Source organism: Petromyzon marinus, chromosome 44, assembly GCF_048934315.1.
Source record: "Petromyzon marinus isolate PM22_M1 ecotype Great Lakes invasive population chromosome 44, UKy_Petmar_22M1.pri1.0, whole genome shotgun sequence".
NCBI classification, from domain to species: domain Eukaryota; kingdom Metazoa; phylum Chordata; class Hyperoartia; order Petromyzontiformes; family Petromyzontidae; genus Petromyzon; species Petromyzon marinus.
In genome coordinates, this window is record NC_133710.1 from 2793164 (window position 1) to 2809574 (window position 16411).

The 16411-nt window shown below is 54.7% G+C and overlaps 1 protein-coding gene across 2 annotated transcripts in view; it reads right to left on the reverse strand.

Annotated features, from left to right (window-relative positions):
• Positions 1-5886: 5886 nt before the first annotated feature.
• Positions 5887-16411, reverse strand: part of LOC116951916 (MAP kinase-interacting serine/threonine-protein kinase 1-like) — a 29350-nt gene continuing 18825 nt past the window's right edge. For both annotated transcript variants that reach the window (XM_076073927.1, XM_032970762.2), the window contains 5 exons: positions 15781-15876; positions 12144-12338; positions 11526-11690; positions 10959-11002; positions 5887-10713 (listed from right to left, as the gene is read on the reverse strand). In XM_076073927.1, coding sequence (XP_075930042.1) covers positions 10386-10713; positions 10959-11002; positions 11526-11690; positions 12144-12338; positions 15781-15876 — 828 coding nt within the window. In that variant the 3' untranslated portion in view covers positions 5887-10385. The remainder of the gene's footprint in view (positions 10714-10958; positions 11003-11525; positions 11691-12143; positions 12339-15780; positions 15877-16411) is intronic.

A 16411-nucleotide genomic window follows, 5' to 3' on the forward strand; every position in this document is an offset into this window, starting at 1 on the left:
GCACAGAGACACACAGAGACTCAGAGAGACACACAGAGACGCACAGAGACACAGAGACACACAGACACACAGAGACGCACAGACACGCACAGAGACACAGAGACACACAGAGACACACAGAAACACAGAGACGCACAGAGACACACAGAGACACAGAGACGCACAGAGACACACAGAGACTGAGAGACGCACAGAGACACAGAGACGCACAGAGACGCACAGAGACTCAGAGAGACACACAGAGACGCACAGAGACACAGAGACACACAGACACAGAGACGCACAGACACGCACAGAGACACAGAGACACACAGACACACAGAGACACACAGAAACACAGAGACGCACAGAGACACAGAGACACACAGAGACGCACAGAGACACATATAGACTCAGAGACACACAGAGACTCAGAGACACACAGAGACACAGAGACACATAGAGACTGAGAGACACACAGACAAATAGAGACACATATAGACTGAGACACAGAGACGCACAGCGACACACAGAGACACATAGAAACTGAGAGACACACAGACACAGAGACTCAGACACACACAGAGACACAGAGACTGAGAGACACACAGAGACGCACAGAGACACACATGGAGACACATAGAGACTGAGAGACACACAGACACATAGAGACACATATAGACTGAGACACACAGAGACGCACAGAGACACAGACGCACAGAGACACACAGAGACACAGACGCACAGAGACACACAGAGACACACAGAGACTGAGAGACACACAGACACATAGAGACACACAGAGACACAGACGCACAGAGACACACAGAGACACACAGAGACTGAGAGACACACAGACACATAGAGACACACAGAGACTGAGAGACACACAGAGACTCAGAGACACACAGAGACACATAGAGACTGAGAGACACAGACACATAGAGACACATATAGACTGAGACACAGAGACGCACAAAGACACACAGAGACTCAGAGAGACACACAGAGACGCACAGAGACACAGAGACACACAGACACACAGAGACGCACAGACACGCACAGAGACACAGAGACACACAGAGACACACAGAAACACAGAGACGCACAGAGACACAGAGACACACAGAGACACACAGAGACGCACAGAGACACACAGAGACTGAGAGACGCACAGAGACACAGAGACGCACAGAGACGCACAGAGACACACAGAGACTCAGAGAGACGCACAGAGACACACAGACACACAGAGACGCACAGACACGCACAGAGACACAGAGACACACAGACACACAGAGACACACAGAAACACAGAGACGCACAGAGACACAGAGACACACAGAGACGCACAGAGACGCACAGAGACACATATAGACTCAGAGACACACAGAGACACATATAGACTCAGAAACACACAGAGACACAGAGACACATAGAGACTGAGAGACACACAGACAAATAGAGACACATATAGACTGAGACACACAGAGACACACAGAGACGCACAGCGACACACAGAGACACATAGAGACTGAGAGACACACAGACACAGAGACTCAGACACACACAGAGACACAGAGACTGAGAGACACACAGAGACGCACAGAGACACACATGGAGACACATAGAGACTGAGAGACACACAGACACATAGAGACACATATAGACTGAGACACACAGAGACGCACAGAGACACAGACGCACAGAGACACACAGAGACACAGACGCACAGAGACACACAGAGACACACAGAGACTGAGAGACACACAGACACATAGAGACACAGAGACTGAGAGACACACAGAGACTCAGAGACACACAGAGACACATAGAGACTGAGAGACACAGACACATAGAGACACATATAGACTGAGACACAGAGACGCACAGAGACACACAGACACATAGAGACACATATAGACTGAGACACACAGACACACAGAGACACACAGAGACACATATAGACTGAGACACACAGAGACGTACAGAGACTCAGAGACACATAGAGACTGAGACACACAGAGACTGAGAGACACAGACACACAGAGACACATAGAGACTGAAAGACACACAGAGGATCAGAGACACATAGAGACTGAGACACACAGAGACACATAGAGACACATAGAAACACATAGAAACACAGAGACTGAGAAACACACAGAGGCTCAGAGACACATAGAGACACATAGAGACTGAGAGACACACAGAGACACATAGAGACTGAGACACACAGAGACACAGAGACTGAAAGACAGAGATACATAGAGAATCAGAGACACAGAGAGTGAGAGACACACAGATACACATAGAGACACAGAGACACACAGAGAGACATAGAGACACAGAGACACATAGAGACACAGAGACACATAGAGACACAGAGACTTAGAGACACACAGAGACTCAGAGACACACAGAGACACAGAGACTGAGAGACACGTAAAGACAGAGACACATAGAGACTCCGAGATGCCTAGAGACACATAGAAGCACACAGACACACAGAGACACACAGAGACACACAGACACACATAGACACACAGAGACACACAGAAACACAGAGACACACAGAGGCACATAGAGACTCAGAGACACAGAGACTGAGAGACACACAGAGACACATAGAGGCTCAGAGACACACATAGACACATAGAGGCTCAGAGACACATAGACACACAGAGACACACAGACACAGAGAGACTCAGAGACACATAGAGACACACAGAGACACACAGAGACAGAGAGACACAGAGACAGAGAGACACAGAGACTGAGAGACACAGAGACTGAGAGACACATAGAGACTCATAGACACATAGAGACACACAGAGACACAGAGACACATAGAGACACACAGAGACACAGAGACTCAGAGACACAGAGACTCAGAGACACATAGAGACTGAGATACACATAGAGACTGAGATACACAGAGACACAGAGAGACACACAGAGACTGAGAGACACACAGAGACTGAGAGACACACAGAGACTGAGACACACAGAGACACACAGAGAGACACAGAGACACAAAGAAACACAGAGAGACACACAGAGAGACACACAGAGACACATGCACATGAACTCTCTCTCCTCTGGTCGTCGCTAGCAGACCTCGACATCGGCCTCGAGCTCCTGAAGCAGACTGCTGCTGCCACCACGCGCGAGGAGAGAATAGGAGCAGAATCCTCAGAATCCGCAGTGCACAGAGACCCAGAGACACCGCATAGAGACCCGGGACTTTCATGGGCCGCTTTGCGACGCACCGCCTTCGTCTCTTCCCCTACGCGAGCGATGCGAAGTCCCGAACGCGACCCCCCGGGGGCCAGTCGCCATCGCCCGTCTCGTGCTGTGAACCCCGATGGACGAGCACACAACAAACAACCAACAACAACACGTGTTCGCGCTTCTCTCACCCGAGGAGGAGAGAAGGCGAGGGTGGACGATGGGAGGGAGGATGAGAGAAAAAAAGGATGAGAGGGAGGATGAGAGGGAGGATGAGAGGGAGGGAGGATGAGAGGGAGGATGAGAGAGTCGGCCTCAAGTAGTCGTCTCCACCACCACCACCACAACCCCGACCAAGGGGGTGGCCCCGTGGGCCAGACGCGAGGCTCTCTTCTTTATGCGCGAGGCGCGGGATTAAATCGATCCCTCGTGTCGCGAACTAATCCGATTATTCTGCCGCTCGTCTCTGACGTGGCCGAGTTTTCCAGTGGCGTCACGGCGGCACCCGTGCCAGGCTAGGTGCACTTTGTGGCGTCCCTTTCGGTTAACACGAGAGGGAACGGGGGGGGGGGGGTGGTGGTGGGCGCGACCCCAACTTAAATGTCTCCTAAATTAAGCTTTGGTTTTTGTTTTATTTTTATTCATCGTTTTATTATTTTTCTATCTACGTGACTTGACCGAAAGAACCAAAGAATATGAATCCCTGCGGTCACGAAAGTTTTAAGTCAAAAGTCTCCTGCATTGCTTTCTGTCCTTCCTTCTCCTCTCTCGTCAACGAATGGAACTTCTTGGTGCGCAAACCGATGTAACGAGTGAAGAAGAGCCACGGGGTGTCACGGGGGTGGGGGGCCTGGCTACTCACGGCTGCCGTGAAAGTCACTCGCAAGCCCCCTCCGTGAGCCAGGGGGCAGCGCCAAGGGGCACAGCGACTCAGCAACAACAACAACTCACGAGCGATACAACTCGCCTCCTCGCCCCGCCCCAGCAGTTGAGTGCAACTCGAGACAATTAGTGTAATGAGCCCCTCCTCATCCTCCTCCTGCTGCTTCTGCTGCGTGGCTCCGGAGTGCCGGCGAAAGCGCTTTTCTCGCCGGGATCCGATCGCCCGCCCTCTGTGCGGATTAACTCGGGCGAGTGACCACCTCCCCCCCCCCCCCTGCTCATCCTCTTCTTCCTCCCGTTCATCCTCCTCCCGCTCATCCTCCTCCAACTCATCCTCCTCCCGCTCCTCCAACTCATCCTCCTTCTCCCGCTCATCCTTCTCCTCCCGCTCATCCTCCTCCTCCCGCTCCTCCTGCTCATCCTCCTCCTGCTCCTCCCGCTAGGGGTTGGAGAATCTCGTTTGCGAGGGTGTTCGGTGTCTCTGCGCCCTCCGTCGACGCGCACCTCACCAGCGTGGTGCAGTCCGGTCAAAAACGAGCACGATGACCGACACAGCGTGGTGTGCAGGGGGGGGGGGGCCTTTATCCAGCAGCGGATTGACAAAAGGCCGCGAATCATTTGGACGACGGCATGTCGGGCCAGCCGCAGGTGCTTGGGAGCTTTCGACGCACAAGCGGAATCTGTGGGGGGGGGGGGGGGGGGGGTCAACAGCTCGGCACTTCGTCCATCGAGGATGGAGACTTTCGAGTGCAGCGCCATTGTGAGATTTGACCCGCGCCCGCAATGTGGCATTGCCACCGCCTTAGTGGGGGCTGTAAATAGGCGAGGCCGCCTGTTTGAAGGGAAGTCCACGTTCACGATCGATTCTTCTCAATGATGACGGTGAAGCGGTTTTAGCGGGTGGATGGGTATGGGGACTGGGGTTTAACGTGTGCCCTCCACTCGACGGTCAGAGACTGATGGGCCGAGGAGAAATGGTTCTTTCAACGGCAGCATTCGGTCTTATACGAGGCCACGACCGATTTAATGACCAATTAGCGACGTTCTCACGACCAGCACGTGATCGTCCGAGCCACGTGGAAAGGCGGAGGAATCGGCAAGTGTTTAGAATCAACACCAGCGCCATCACTCATCCTCAACAGCCAACAACCACCACCAACCACGGAGCAGCATCGATGACCCATATCCAAGGGGTCCTGGCCTTAAACACCTGGCAGTTCACCAAAATTGGTTCAATCTTGACTGCTGTCGAGACACTGAATGTCGAATGCGATCCAGAGTTCGCTTGCTATCAGTGCCGGATGATCCTCGTAGCAAAAGTGGCTACACATGTAGCTACGGGCCCCGCACTTTCAAGGGCCCCGCGCTAAACGCTTCCAAGCTATCAATTGCGGTTCAGTGATTCTGCACTTGCTCTATTACTATAGTACTATACTGCCTTCTACTTTTATGAACGACTGGGTGTTTACGGTTAGCGATGTCGTATTATCTGGCTCAATATAAAATGAAAAAAATACAATTACTTGACTAGGCATAGGAAAAAAATGCGTGTTTTAATGTTTTTTTTTATTTAAGGCCCCTAAATGCTACAGGCCCCGCACTAGCTGCATCTGGCACCGCTTGCGATGAACCAATTCAACTCTGAGAACGCTGCGCGGGTGATGGGACACGTGCGAAAGTGTCACGTGGAGACGCAAATGCGAAGGCGGCGCACTGCCCGTGCATCTACACCACCACCACGGTTCAACTCGCATTCAAGTAATTCAACAAGAGATGGCGCGCGGAGTCATTGGCTGGCTTTTGTATAAAATGTTTATTGTATAAAAGTCAGTAAAGTGCTCGTTAAACAACACAAACGGCGGATTGGCGCGGCTGTCAGTCACGGTGAAGCGGACCCCCGCAGAGCCGCCACATACAACCTCTGTAAACACCACCCAGCGACGCGTCTGCGTGTTGACCGCTCTGCCTCGCTTCTCGTGCTTCATACTCCCCCCCGCCCCTCGCTCTCGCTCTCTCTCTCTCCCCCACGTCCTTAGAACTTTGTCGTTGGAGCGAAGACGGGGGAGGGAGGGGGGAAAATTAAACGTGAATTTAACAAAAGAAAATTGAATTTCCGAGAAGGCTAGGCGGGGGGGGGGGGGGATCCGGCACCAAATAAACGCTCCCCTCCAAACACAAGCCAGCGAGAGTCGAGGCGACGATGCCGGTCCGGTACAACTCTCACCAACAACAACACCACGAGGGAGAGGCAACTTGGGAACGGTGAAGGGGGCCCCGGTTGTTAGGGGTGGAACACCCTGGGTCAACGAGGGGGCGAGTACTCACCCTAACACGAACCACACTGGCTAACCAGACCATATATCTACACCCCCCAGACTCGAACCAAATTAACCACCCAGGCATTACCACTCGCTACCCCTTACTAATCATGCTAGCCACTGAAACTACAACCCTACCTCTACTCTTAAACCTAACTAGCCAACCCAGACCCCTACAGCCCTACCCCTAATACCAACCACACGAGCTAACTAATCCGAACCTAAAACTACTAGCCAAGAGCCGAAAGGACCCCAACCCTACCCCTGATCACACGCTAGCCAAGCAGACCCGCGAGCTCGCCCCAACCGGACTCCCCCCGCCCGTCCCAATTTCCCACGTTCTCTCCGTTTCACTCTCAGATGCTCAATTAAGTTTTTTTTTTTACCTTCCTCGCCCACTCCTTTTTTTTGTTGGGGGGGGGGGGGGGGGAATAGTTTGTAAGAAAACTAAAAAAAAGTTCATTCAAAACCCGCCAGTCAGAAACGTCACAGCCGTCGTACGGCACCACGGAGTCACGAAGAGCTCGTGACGACGACTTCAGCTTGCATTAGTTTCGCCTGGCCTGGCCCCGCGGGGCACGGAGAGCGTGCGAGGGCCGCACTCGGGCGGAGGCCTCGACGCCACCCTCCCCCGTCTCTCCCTCAACCACCGTGGGAAGTATAGTTGGGTGCTTTTCTGCACCCCCACCACCCAGCTATATAAATTCTGTAGACTCATCCTGCACCTCGCTCGACACCTCTCTACGCGCACTTGTTTCTGTACGGCGTCTTGACAAGATGGGGGGGGGGGCGATTTGCAAGTAGACGCTATGCAAAAAAAATCCACGCTGTGTTGTACAAGTCGGCACCCCCACACTTTAGCTTCTTTAGGTTGGCACCACTGCCGGCATCATCGCGCAAGACCCCCCACCCCCCCCCCCCGTCTCTCCACTCCCATTTCGGGGGGGGGGGGGCGGGGAGTCTCGAAGGCAGCAGAGTAACCCTCGCCCTGTATCACAACAGCTCCACAGAAGTGGATATCAAAGAGCTACTTTCGAAGTCGCTTAAATTGCCTCACACACGGAGTGTCTGTCGCATGCCAAATCAACAGTTATGCCTCAAGCGCCGAAATCTTCACGGGGATTAAAATTGGCAACGAAAATTAAGCGATGGGAATTTGCTCAAGTTATTCGTGATCAGGCAGATACCTTCAACTCAAAATGCTTGAACCCAGTTTAAATCGCAGCAGAGGCGGTAACCGCGCGAGGTTGAACGCGAGTGTCGATTCACGAGTAACGGAGCTTTGCAAGCACCATGCAGGCTTGAGGATGCTCCCCACGCGTTACCGGGAGCACTGAAAGCAGCTTGGCTCCCAATGTTTGTCAAAAGCCAAAGTGATCTCCTGCTGAACTTGAGCATTGAAGGCCGGGTGCTTCTCTCGTCACAGCTCTCAGCCAGGAGTGGAAATTCCACGTTCCTATAGCAAGGGGAGGGGGGCAAATTTATCCTTAAGGGCACCCACCAGTCATCTTCCCCACACAATGGCGATGGGCCGAGTCAATCTCTCCAACCAGGATGTGAACTCGCAGCGACCTTCCGAGAGAGCGCGCTGCTCACTCTGCCACCAGAGCTACCACCTGGCCGGATATCCACGCCCGAGTGTGGGTCGGGTTCTGTGCAGCAATGAGACTCCATTGCCGTGGAACCGACCACAGCAGCATTCCATACAGTTCTGAACTAGTCACGTACACACACGCTGTAGTCTATTTAGTCTTATTGACTCTTGGGCAAGTGATGTTAGCGAGCACCTACTAAGGCCGGCAACGTCACTTGACAGGGTGGCCAGAACAACTTCTGGCCACCTTTGTATCCCCAGTGCTCATGTTCACACACCACAACAGATACTTGAACTAGGGGAGGGTACGGACTGGTTCACTGCCGATGTTGTGCGTGGCCAGGAATCGAACCCAGGTTTACCGTGCCATAGCTCAGCGCGAGCAGCATTGCCTCATCACTGCCCACACATTTCACAAACACATTTCACGCACACGGGCGAGTCGGGTAGAGACTGGCTCACCAGAATCATCATCCCCGCCAAGTCTCAGTGTCTCGACATCACGAGGTCACCCGCTGCCGAGACAGCCACAGAACCAGCCCGAGGCCCGCGGCAACAAAAATCACCAGCTCGCAGGCAAAGCAATCGTCCAGCTAAGAAGTCACACCAGCCACGTCAATGGCAGCACAGCTTTACGTGTCGGCAGGAAGCGATACAAATTGTCCGCGTCATTTCGTAGACCCCTTTAATGTTTGTCTGGGAAAGCCTCGCCAATGACTCGCTTTCCGGAGGGTCTTGCCTCGCGATGCGCGGCCGATTACTTTTTAACGAGCGTTTGCGCGCACGTGGGATTTATACCGCAGGAAACCTAACTTGCACACCTGCAGGATAAGCGTGCAAAAAGTCCGCAGACCGAACGGCAGGCCAATTGCTGCAACGGCGGCGGTACACAGCAAGCGGGTTTGCTGAACCGCCGTAAAAAAAAATAAAAAAAAAATTTGGCCACCTGGAAAGCCCCGCGGCGGGGCCGGCGGCGTCGTCGCCGCACGCGACAATCTCCACGGCGGCCGCGACCGAGACGCGGAGCGCGGTGCTCGTGGGAGCCTGCCACGGCGCCACTCGGCTCCATCGCCGAGCCGAGCGGGGGCACCGCCGCGCCCGGTGCCCCCCCCCCCCCCCCCTCGGCTCGCGGCGAGGGCACCGCGCGGCCCGCACGCCCCGCGTGCTGGTCGCGCGGCGCGCCATTGCATAGGAATGTCACCACCCGGAGCGCAAGCCCGAACAAGGGGGATGAGCGCGTCCTCCGGCCCAACCCACGCGCCGCCAGCGAAGCGCGATAACGATGACAATAATGCCACCATTCTCCTCCGCTCTCGGTGCTCACGGTTACGTTGCGTCTCTGCGCGTGAGCAAATCAAACTTTAGAACATCCGGAGAGCTCGTAAAATAAAATATAGAAAATTATAACACTTAAATTTATAGCCATACTTTGTTTGGACTGCTATATATAAAAAACACACAAATTATGAAAATAATAATGGTTTTTGACAACAAAAACGAACCCAGCGTGACCCCAGCGTCGAGGTACTGGGGGAGGAGGACTCAAGGAGCCACGGGCGAGGGCGATCACACCACGGCCAAGAAAACACCACCACAAATGGTCAACAGCTGGCTTTGTATTAATGGAGCGAGCACCTCTACGCTGTTGACCACAGCGCGGCACTGGAGCCAGGCCTCAGAGGCCCCAGGGGAAAACACACAAACGGTGAGCAGCTCAAACCTCGACCGGCTCCGTCATCGTTAGGTTTACCCGAAATATAATTATATATAATTACCACGCAACGCCTCTTTTACCTGTACAAACGCCTCTGCCATGCTTTTCCTTCTTCCTTAAATCAAAGACAAAGTTTCCGTTTTGACAATAACGAGCGACTATTTCCGCACCGAGCCGCCTCGTCGCACCTCCACCTGTCAGTTTGCCCCCAGTGGCATCTTGGCACAATTTTATTTTTCCTTACGAGGGTCCCTAGGCCCGGAACTTGAAAGCCAAGCTCCCCTTACGCCGCCACGTCCGGTGGCCTCGCTCTGCACTAAACGAGAATCACCGCTGGCACTGGGTTGGGAGGCTCCGACCCAACCCATCTCCCCCCTCTGCTCCGCCAGAGCGCTGCGATCACGATGGTGGGAAGGGTAGGGGGTGGTATTAAAGCTCTGAGCGCAGTGCCGGATAACGAGACGAAACTCCGGGGGAAGTGGAAACTTCCGTGTGCAGACCCCAATCAAACAAAAGGCACAAACCCAAAGAAGTGCTAGACCAAGGGGAGTCAGTGCCACAATAAATTCGTGAATTCAAAACGCAAACTGCGGGAGTGGAAGGTTGGGGGGCTAGGATTTGATGGCCACGACGCCGTGCCGTGCCAGACCCGGGAGAAGCCGCCGTGCTAAGAGGCTCCCCCGACCAGGCCCAGCGCCGCGTCGTGCTGCTGCTGCTGCTGCTGCCCCCCCCGCATGGACGCCCGGCGCTTTGCCAGCCGCGACTTGGACGGGGGGGAGAGGCTGAAGGGGCAGAACGGCCGCGTGGACGGCGGCCGTGACAACGGTGGCCGGGATCTGGGGCTGCCGGGGAAACAGGCGCCCACCACCCCCTCCCACCCGTCGTCCTCCTCTTCCTCCTCTTCCTCCTCCTCCCCGCCGCCGCGCTGGTCCAGCCGCCGTGTCAGGGCGACGGCGTCGGCGGTGAACCGAGTGAGGTCCTTGGCGCTGGCGTTCCTGCGCGTGGGGGGGGGGGGAAGAGAGGGGGGGGAACGATAGGCGGGCCCGTGAGAATGTTTTCTAAAACAAACGGGCGCGAGCGGCGATTGTTTTTTGTTACTATATAAAATTGAACAAACGGCACAAGCGATGCCACTTGAGCGCTGCAATGGGGTGCCTGGTTGTCGTGCAGACCGGCGCCCGTCACAGAAATGTAGAATTTCTGGCACTGGCTTATTTATTATGGTGCCGTGGGTTCTCACCTGAGTAGAAGCTGCGGGGTGGACAGCGTCTGGCGAGGGGCGTCCTGCAGGAGACAAAACAAACATCCCCACGTCAGCACAAACTCCTCCACGGGGGCACGCACACAGTACACACACACACACAGACACACAGCCACACACGTACACGGTATGCACACACGGCACACTAGCCATTTAGGTTTTTTTTAACTCAGTTTGCAAAGGACAGGCCCAAAACGTCAAACAGTCAACAACAAACAGCACCATCAAAGTTTAAAATGGTAATAATTAACAATTTATCTGGACAATTTAGCAAGGCAATTGTAAGAGACTGGTTAAAGAGACTACGTGAGGGTGTTCCCAAGGGAGGGCGATGCGAGGGAAAGAAGCAGAACGGGAAGTGTTGTGACCTGCAGTGTGGTGGGCTGAACAGTGTGGATGAGACAAAACGGTCAGTATCTTGTAGACCAAGTCCACAAACCGTGGGAGAGGAATAAACGACAAGTTCACTGGACCGTGTCAATCCACTGCTGGATGAGTGCTTCCCCCATGCCTGTGCGTGCGTGCGAGCCATCGTGCGTCGCTCACCCCAGCTACCCACGGGTGCCGCAGCACCTGCACGGCGCTGAGCCGGGCCTTGGCGTCGGGCAGCAGCAGGTTTGAGATGAGGTGCTTCGCGGCAGCCGAGACGTTCTTCCAGTCCTTCTCTGGGAAGCAGTAGTGCCCGGCCTGGATGCGCTCAAACAGCATCGTCTGCGCGCACACGCACACCCGACACGCAATGCTGTGGCAAGGCCGCGTGCGGTTCCAGGACGCGCGCACACACATACTGCACCTGATACAATTCACTGTAAAGCAGTTAGGGGGATTGATGATCCAGCACTCTGATTAATTCCACTCATCAGCGGTCAGCCACCTTCTTTTGCTACTATTATGGTTACTGTTCCCCACGAACTTCACCCGTTGATGACTCAGGTGTACCAGACACTGTCCCGTTTCATTTAATCGGCACTGCAGGTCGCACTACACTCGCTCACCCACAACACTGCAGGTGAGAACACTTTCTGCTTCCACTCTCGAATTCCATCCCATCGTCTGTTTTCACAAGCCATCGCAATAACCTTGCTCAGTCACAAGACACGTGTGAATTGCTAACCATTACCATCTCCACCCCTCCGTACACACGCACGCGTAGGCTGGCCGTACCTGGCAGGCGTGGCACGCCTCCCCGCGCTCCCAGCCGCAGTCACTGCCGCAATTCCCAACGAAGGGCGGCGACCCGCTGAGCATTATGTAGAGGATGACCCCGAGGCTCCACAGGTCGCAGCGCTTGTCGTAGATGGAGGCTTCCTCGCTGAACGCCTCCACCACCTCGGGGGCCATGAATTCTGCAGAGCCACACTGCGGGCCCACGGCACATCGGTCGCCGTCGTTATTCATCGGCCCACCGGGATTCTCTCCCACACCGCCGGCACTTACGGACGGTCGTCGGTAACATTTCAGCCGGCGACAAACAACCACAGATGCGCCACCGCAGGCAGACACGGGCTGTTACACCACCACCACGCAAATCCCACCACAAGCAGCAAGCACAGATTCCTCTCCAACCCCCAGCCCAGACAGCATCCCCATGGTGCACGCGCGTGGGGGTTAGCGCTGCGAGCTGCTCGCCGGCCGCTAGGTGGCGTGGGGGGCCCATCTCTGCCGTGCGGCCGCTTGGTACCCACGCGTCACTGCACCGACCGGCGCGTGGGGCTTCTAAGCAGCGCGACGGCCGGAGCTCAACGCTTTGAAGAAGCGGTTGCTCAACTCGTACACAGCGGCTACACTCATCCTGCTTTAAACATCTCCGTGGGGAAGGCGTAGAGCCTGCAGATTGGGCCCCTGTGCAAGCTCAAAAAAATCTGAGCGCCCGTTCGTGGTGCTTGTTAGCGACGATGCCATTGTGGCGAGTTTCGTTTTTACATCTTCACGAAAAGAGTTTGCGAGCGCTCGTCGATTGGGACAGGGCTTGGGGCAGGACACGTCGCCACGGGGATCAAGGCCGACGGTCAAGAAGTGACCACGCGCGAACGAGTTTGAGAGGACATCCACCGTCGAGATGGAGTGATTTAAATCGGCTTGTGTGCAAGGTGCGAGTTCTAGTGAGCATTGAATCTCAAATAAATTCTCGGTGCGTGCTTCTCCATTAATAATGCCAACCTCGTGTCCTTTCTAAAAAAGGCGTAAAATAACCCGGCACCTCATTCCAACGGTGCCCACTCCCCCAGGCATACATACACACACAAAAGACAAAGACCCCACCCCGTATAGACTTAACAGCCTCTTGGGGCAAGTGCTGTTAGTGAGCACCTATGAAAGGGCAGCACAGTACACGAGGGGTGTGGGTGGTAAGCAACCTGCCCAACCGCCTCTCTCAGGAGTGGCAATGTCTACAGCGGACCAGGTACTCTGAGGCTCAGTCAACCGAAGGGAGGCCCAGGACCGGTTCATATAATCGTCACTGGTTTTGGCTACGAGCGGGAGTCGAACTCGGATTGCCGGGTTCGTAGTGCAGCACGCCAACCACTGGGCCACCGCTCCCCATCACAGACACACGAGCATGAATGCGGCGGTGTTTGCGAGGCTTCACTGTGGAATGGGGAACTCTCGCTGTGGTTTGTGTTTGCGGCTCTGAGCGGGCGCTGATCAGTGTTCATCTCGTTTATAGATTCCGGTACGAGCCTGAGAACTCACACACGCACCCATCCTCACCACACTCACACCCATCCCTCCTTCCCTCCCCACCACACTCACGATAAACAACCATCCCTCCCCTCAACATATCCTCACACCCATCCCTTCTGACCACACTCACACAAAACCGAGACAAATGCGGTGAGCAGGCCCCTATTAAGGCCAACAGCACGTGGTGATTGCGATGCAAGCACAATGCCTGGCCACCTTTGTATCCCCCCCCCCCCGCCAACATTCACACTTGGCAGCAGCAGGTACTTTTCAAGCTGGATAAACTTGGCAAAAGGGCCCGGATAAAATGTGTGACCAATGCGAGCCTTAGCCATTAGCGTACTGGAAATAAACCTACCAGAGACAAAAAAACGCACACAGCCACACACAAGCATGCAAAACACAGAGTGCACACAACGGCCATGTGACAGGCCGAAGTGTTGTTTACCTATCTTCATTGTTTGGTTTTTTGGCCGCAGAACTTTGACACAAACGTCCATCACTGGCTCCACACAGACTCGCCCCCCCCCCCCCCCCCCGTTCCTGTTCCACCCACCCAGCTCAGCCATCTGTGCCCAGAGTAGAATCCCCACCCACTCCTCCCCCCACCAGCAGCAGCAAACACAGGCCACTTTGCCCACCCTCCCAGCTTCGCCCATCCAATCAGACGCGCTCGCTGCGAGACACAACAGCGCAGCTGCCAGGACGCACGTACTACACAAGAGCACACACACAAGCATAGCTCTGGTTCAATCCGGCTGAGATCCAGTCACATCCCAAAGTTTCTCTCCCTCCTCGTCAGCCCTCACCCTCTCCTCAAGCTGCACGACCACCAATTCAACTCCCGACCTTCCACACAATGCCTGCGGCGTGCGCACTTGCTGGCACAAGTGCTGTGTTGGCGAGCGCCTACAAAAAGGCAATTGTGGCGTACGCGATGACAGCGGTGTGGCCAACATCACGCCCGGCCGCATTTGTCTCTCCATCGTTCACGTTCACCCACTCGTTTTAAAGCCCGAGTTGACCCAGGAAAAGTTCAATTAACATGCCACTGATGTAAGTTGTGGCCCGGACTGGAACTCAGATCTGCAGGTACATTGTGCAGTGCATTAACGATTACACTACTAACCCCCCCCCCCCCCCCCGACTTCCCTGCACAACTTAATGCCAATGCAGCAATTGACCGACTCCCATTAAATCCTTCCACAGCCGCCCCCACGCATCTCTCCCCCCCCGCTCTTCCACTCTCCCCTGCCTCGCCCTCCCCATGGCCCTAGCAGCAGATGTTGCGTATTAACACGCCGGAGAAACAAAGAGAGGGGCGCCTGCACAGCTTGCGCATGAACCAAGGGCTCGTGCGTCACGCGCCCTCCCCCCCCCCGCCCCGTGAACGCCTCCCTGTGCTATGCAACATTCCTACAGAAACAAAATATGTTTTTCTCCAGCCAAAGCTATCTGCCATTGGCGGCTCGCAGGCTGCGAGGGAAAAGTGTCGATTGCACGTGACCGCGGCCTTGACTGGAGACGAACGCAAATCCCATGATGCACTGCTGCCTCACAACGCTCTGCATTTCTAATTTAAATCCGTCAGTTTGACCGTTTTTCAATTATTTGATTGACAAAAAACGCCCAAAAAACCACACAGCGGCACAACCCAGTGTCAGAGCCACACAAACCACGAAGTTTCTCCCCGTTGCTTACACGGGTTGTTGAGCAACCGCGAGCACTTGCCGGCTTGGTATGTATGTTGAACTTCTTTCGCACAGTACGTAGTCAACCGTGCTAAATCGGACAGTACACGAGGTGGACGGACACCACGATGGCCCGGCCACGTTTGTTTTACCAGTGGTGCTGTTACACACAACAGTACTCATTTATGACCGAGCCGACCTAATGAGGGCCCAGGAACGGTTCAAATATTCCTCAATGATATTGGGCAAGAGTGGTAATTGAACGTGCCTCGTCAGGTGAGTAGCAGTGTACTAACCACTGCACTACCACCCCACTAAATACACACCCACAACCAAGCGACACACACACAAACGCAGAAATGTAATGATTGGATGGAAGGGATGGTGGCGAGGGTGGTGCATGTGGGAGCGGTGCGTGTGCTCACCGGGGTGAGCAGCTCGGGGGTGGTGACAGGCGAACAGGCACTGCTCAGCTTCATGCTGCTCCCCAGGTCAAAGTCACAAATCTTCACGGGCGAAACCTGCGCCCAGGAAACGCGACAACGCGCGGGAGGTGAACAACCAGCAAGAGCAATCGACAAGACCGCGGCGCGCACAGATGAACCACCTGCGTGCCCATCTCCCAGGAGAGGTCAAATTTGGCATCGTCAAGTGGAGCAGCCGGCGATCGCTGCGATCGACGATGGCACCCAAACGAGCCGCTCTGTTAGACAACAGCCAACGCCGAGCCCGCGCCTTCCTCGCGGGTCAAGCACCGCGGCCGCGTGGTCCAGGCTGTCACGAGTATAATTATAATAATAAAACATCAAGTCATGGCTTCGCGAGAGACTTGGCGCCCTGGTGACACCACATTGGTGCGATGTTTGCAAGGTGTTAAATTGCCAACAAGAGACTGCTTGCTGCTGCTGTGGTTTTGGTCACGTTAGAACCATCCCACGAAACAGCAATGTGGCAAAGGCAACCGTGGCGCTAGTGGGCGAACAACTGAGATGAAGTTGGCGGCACGTGCATGGAGATTAATTATGATTATACTTAACGACCCAAGAAAGCCTCAGC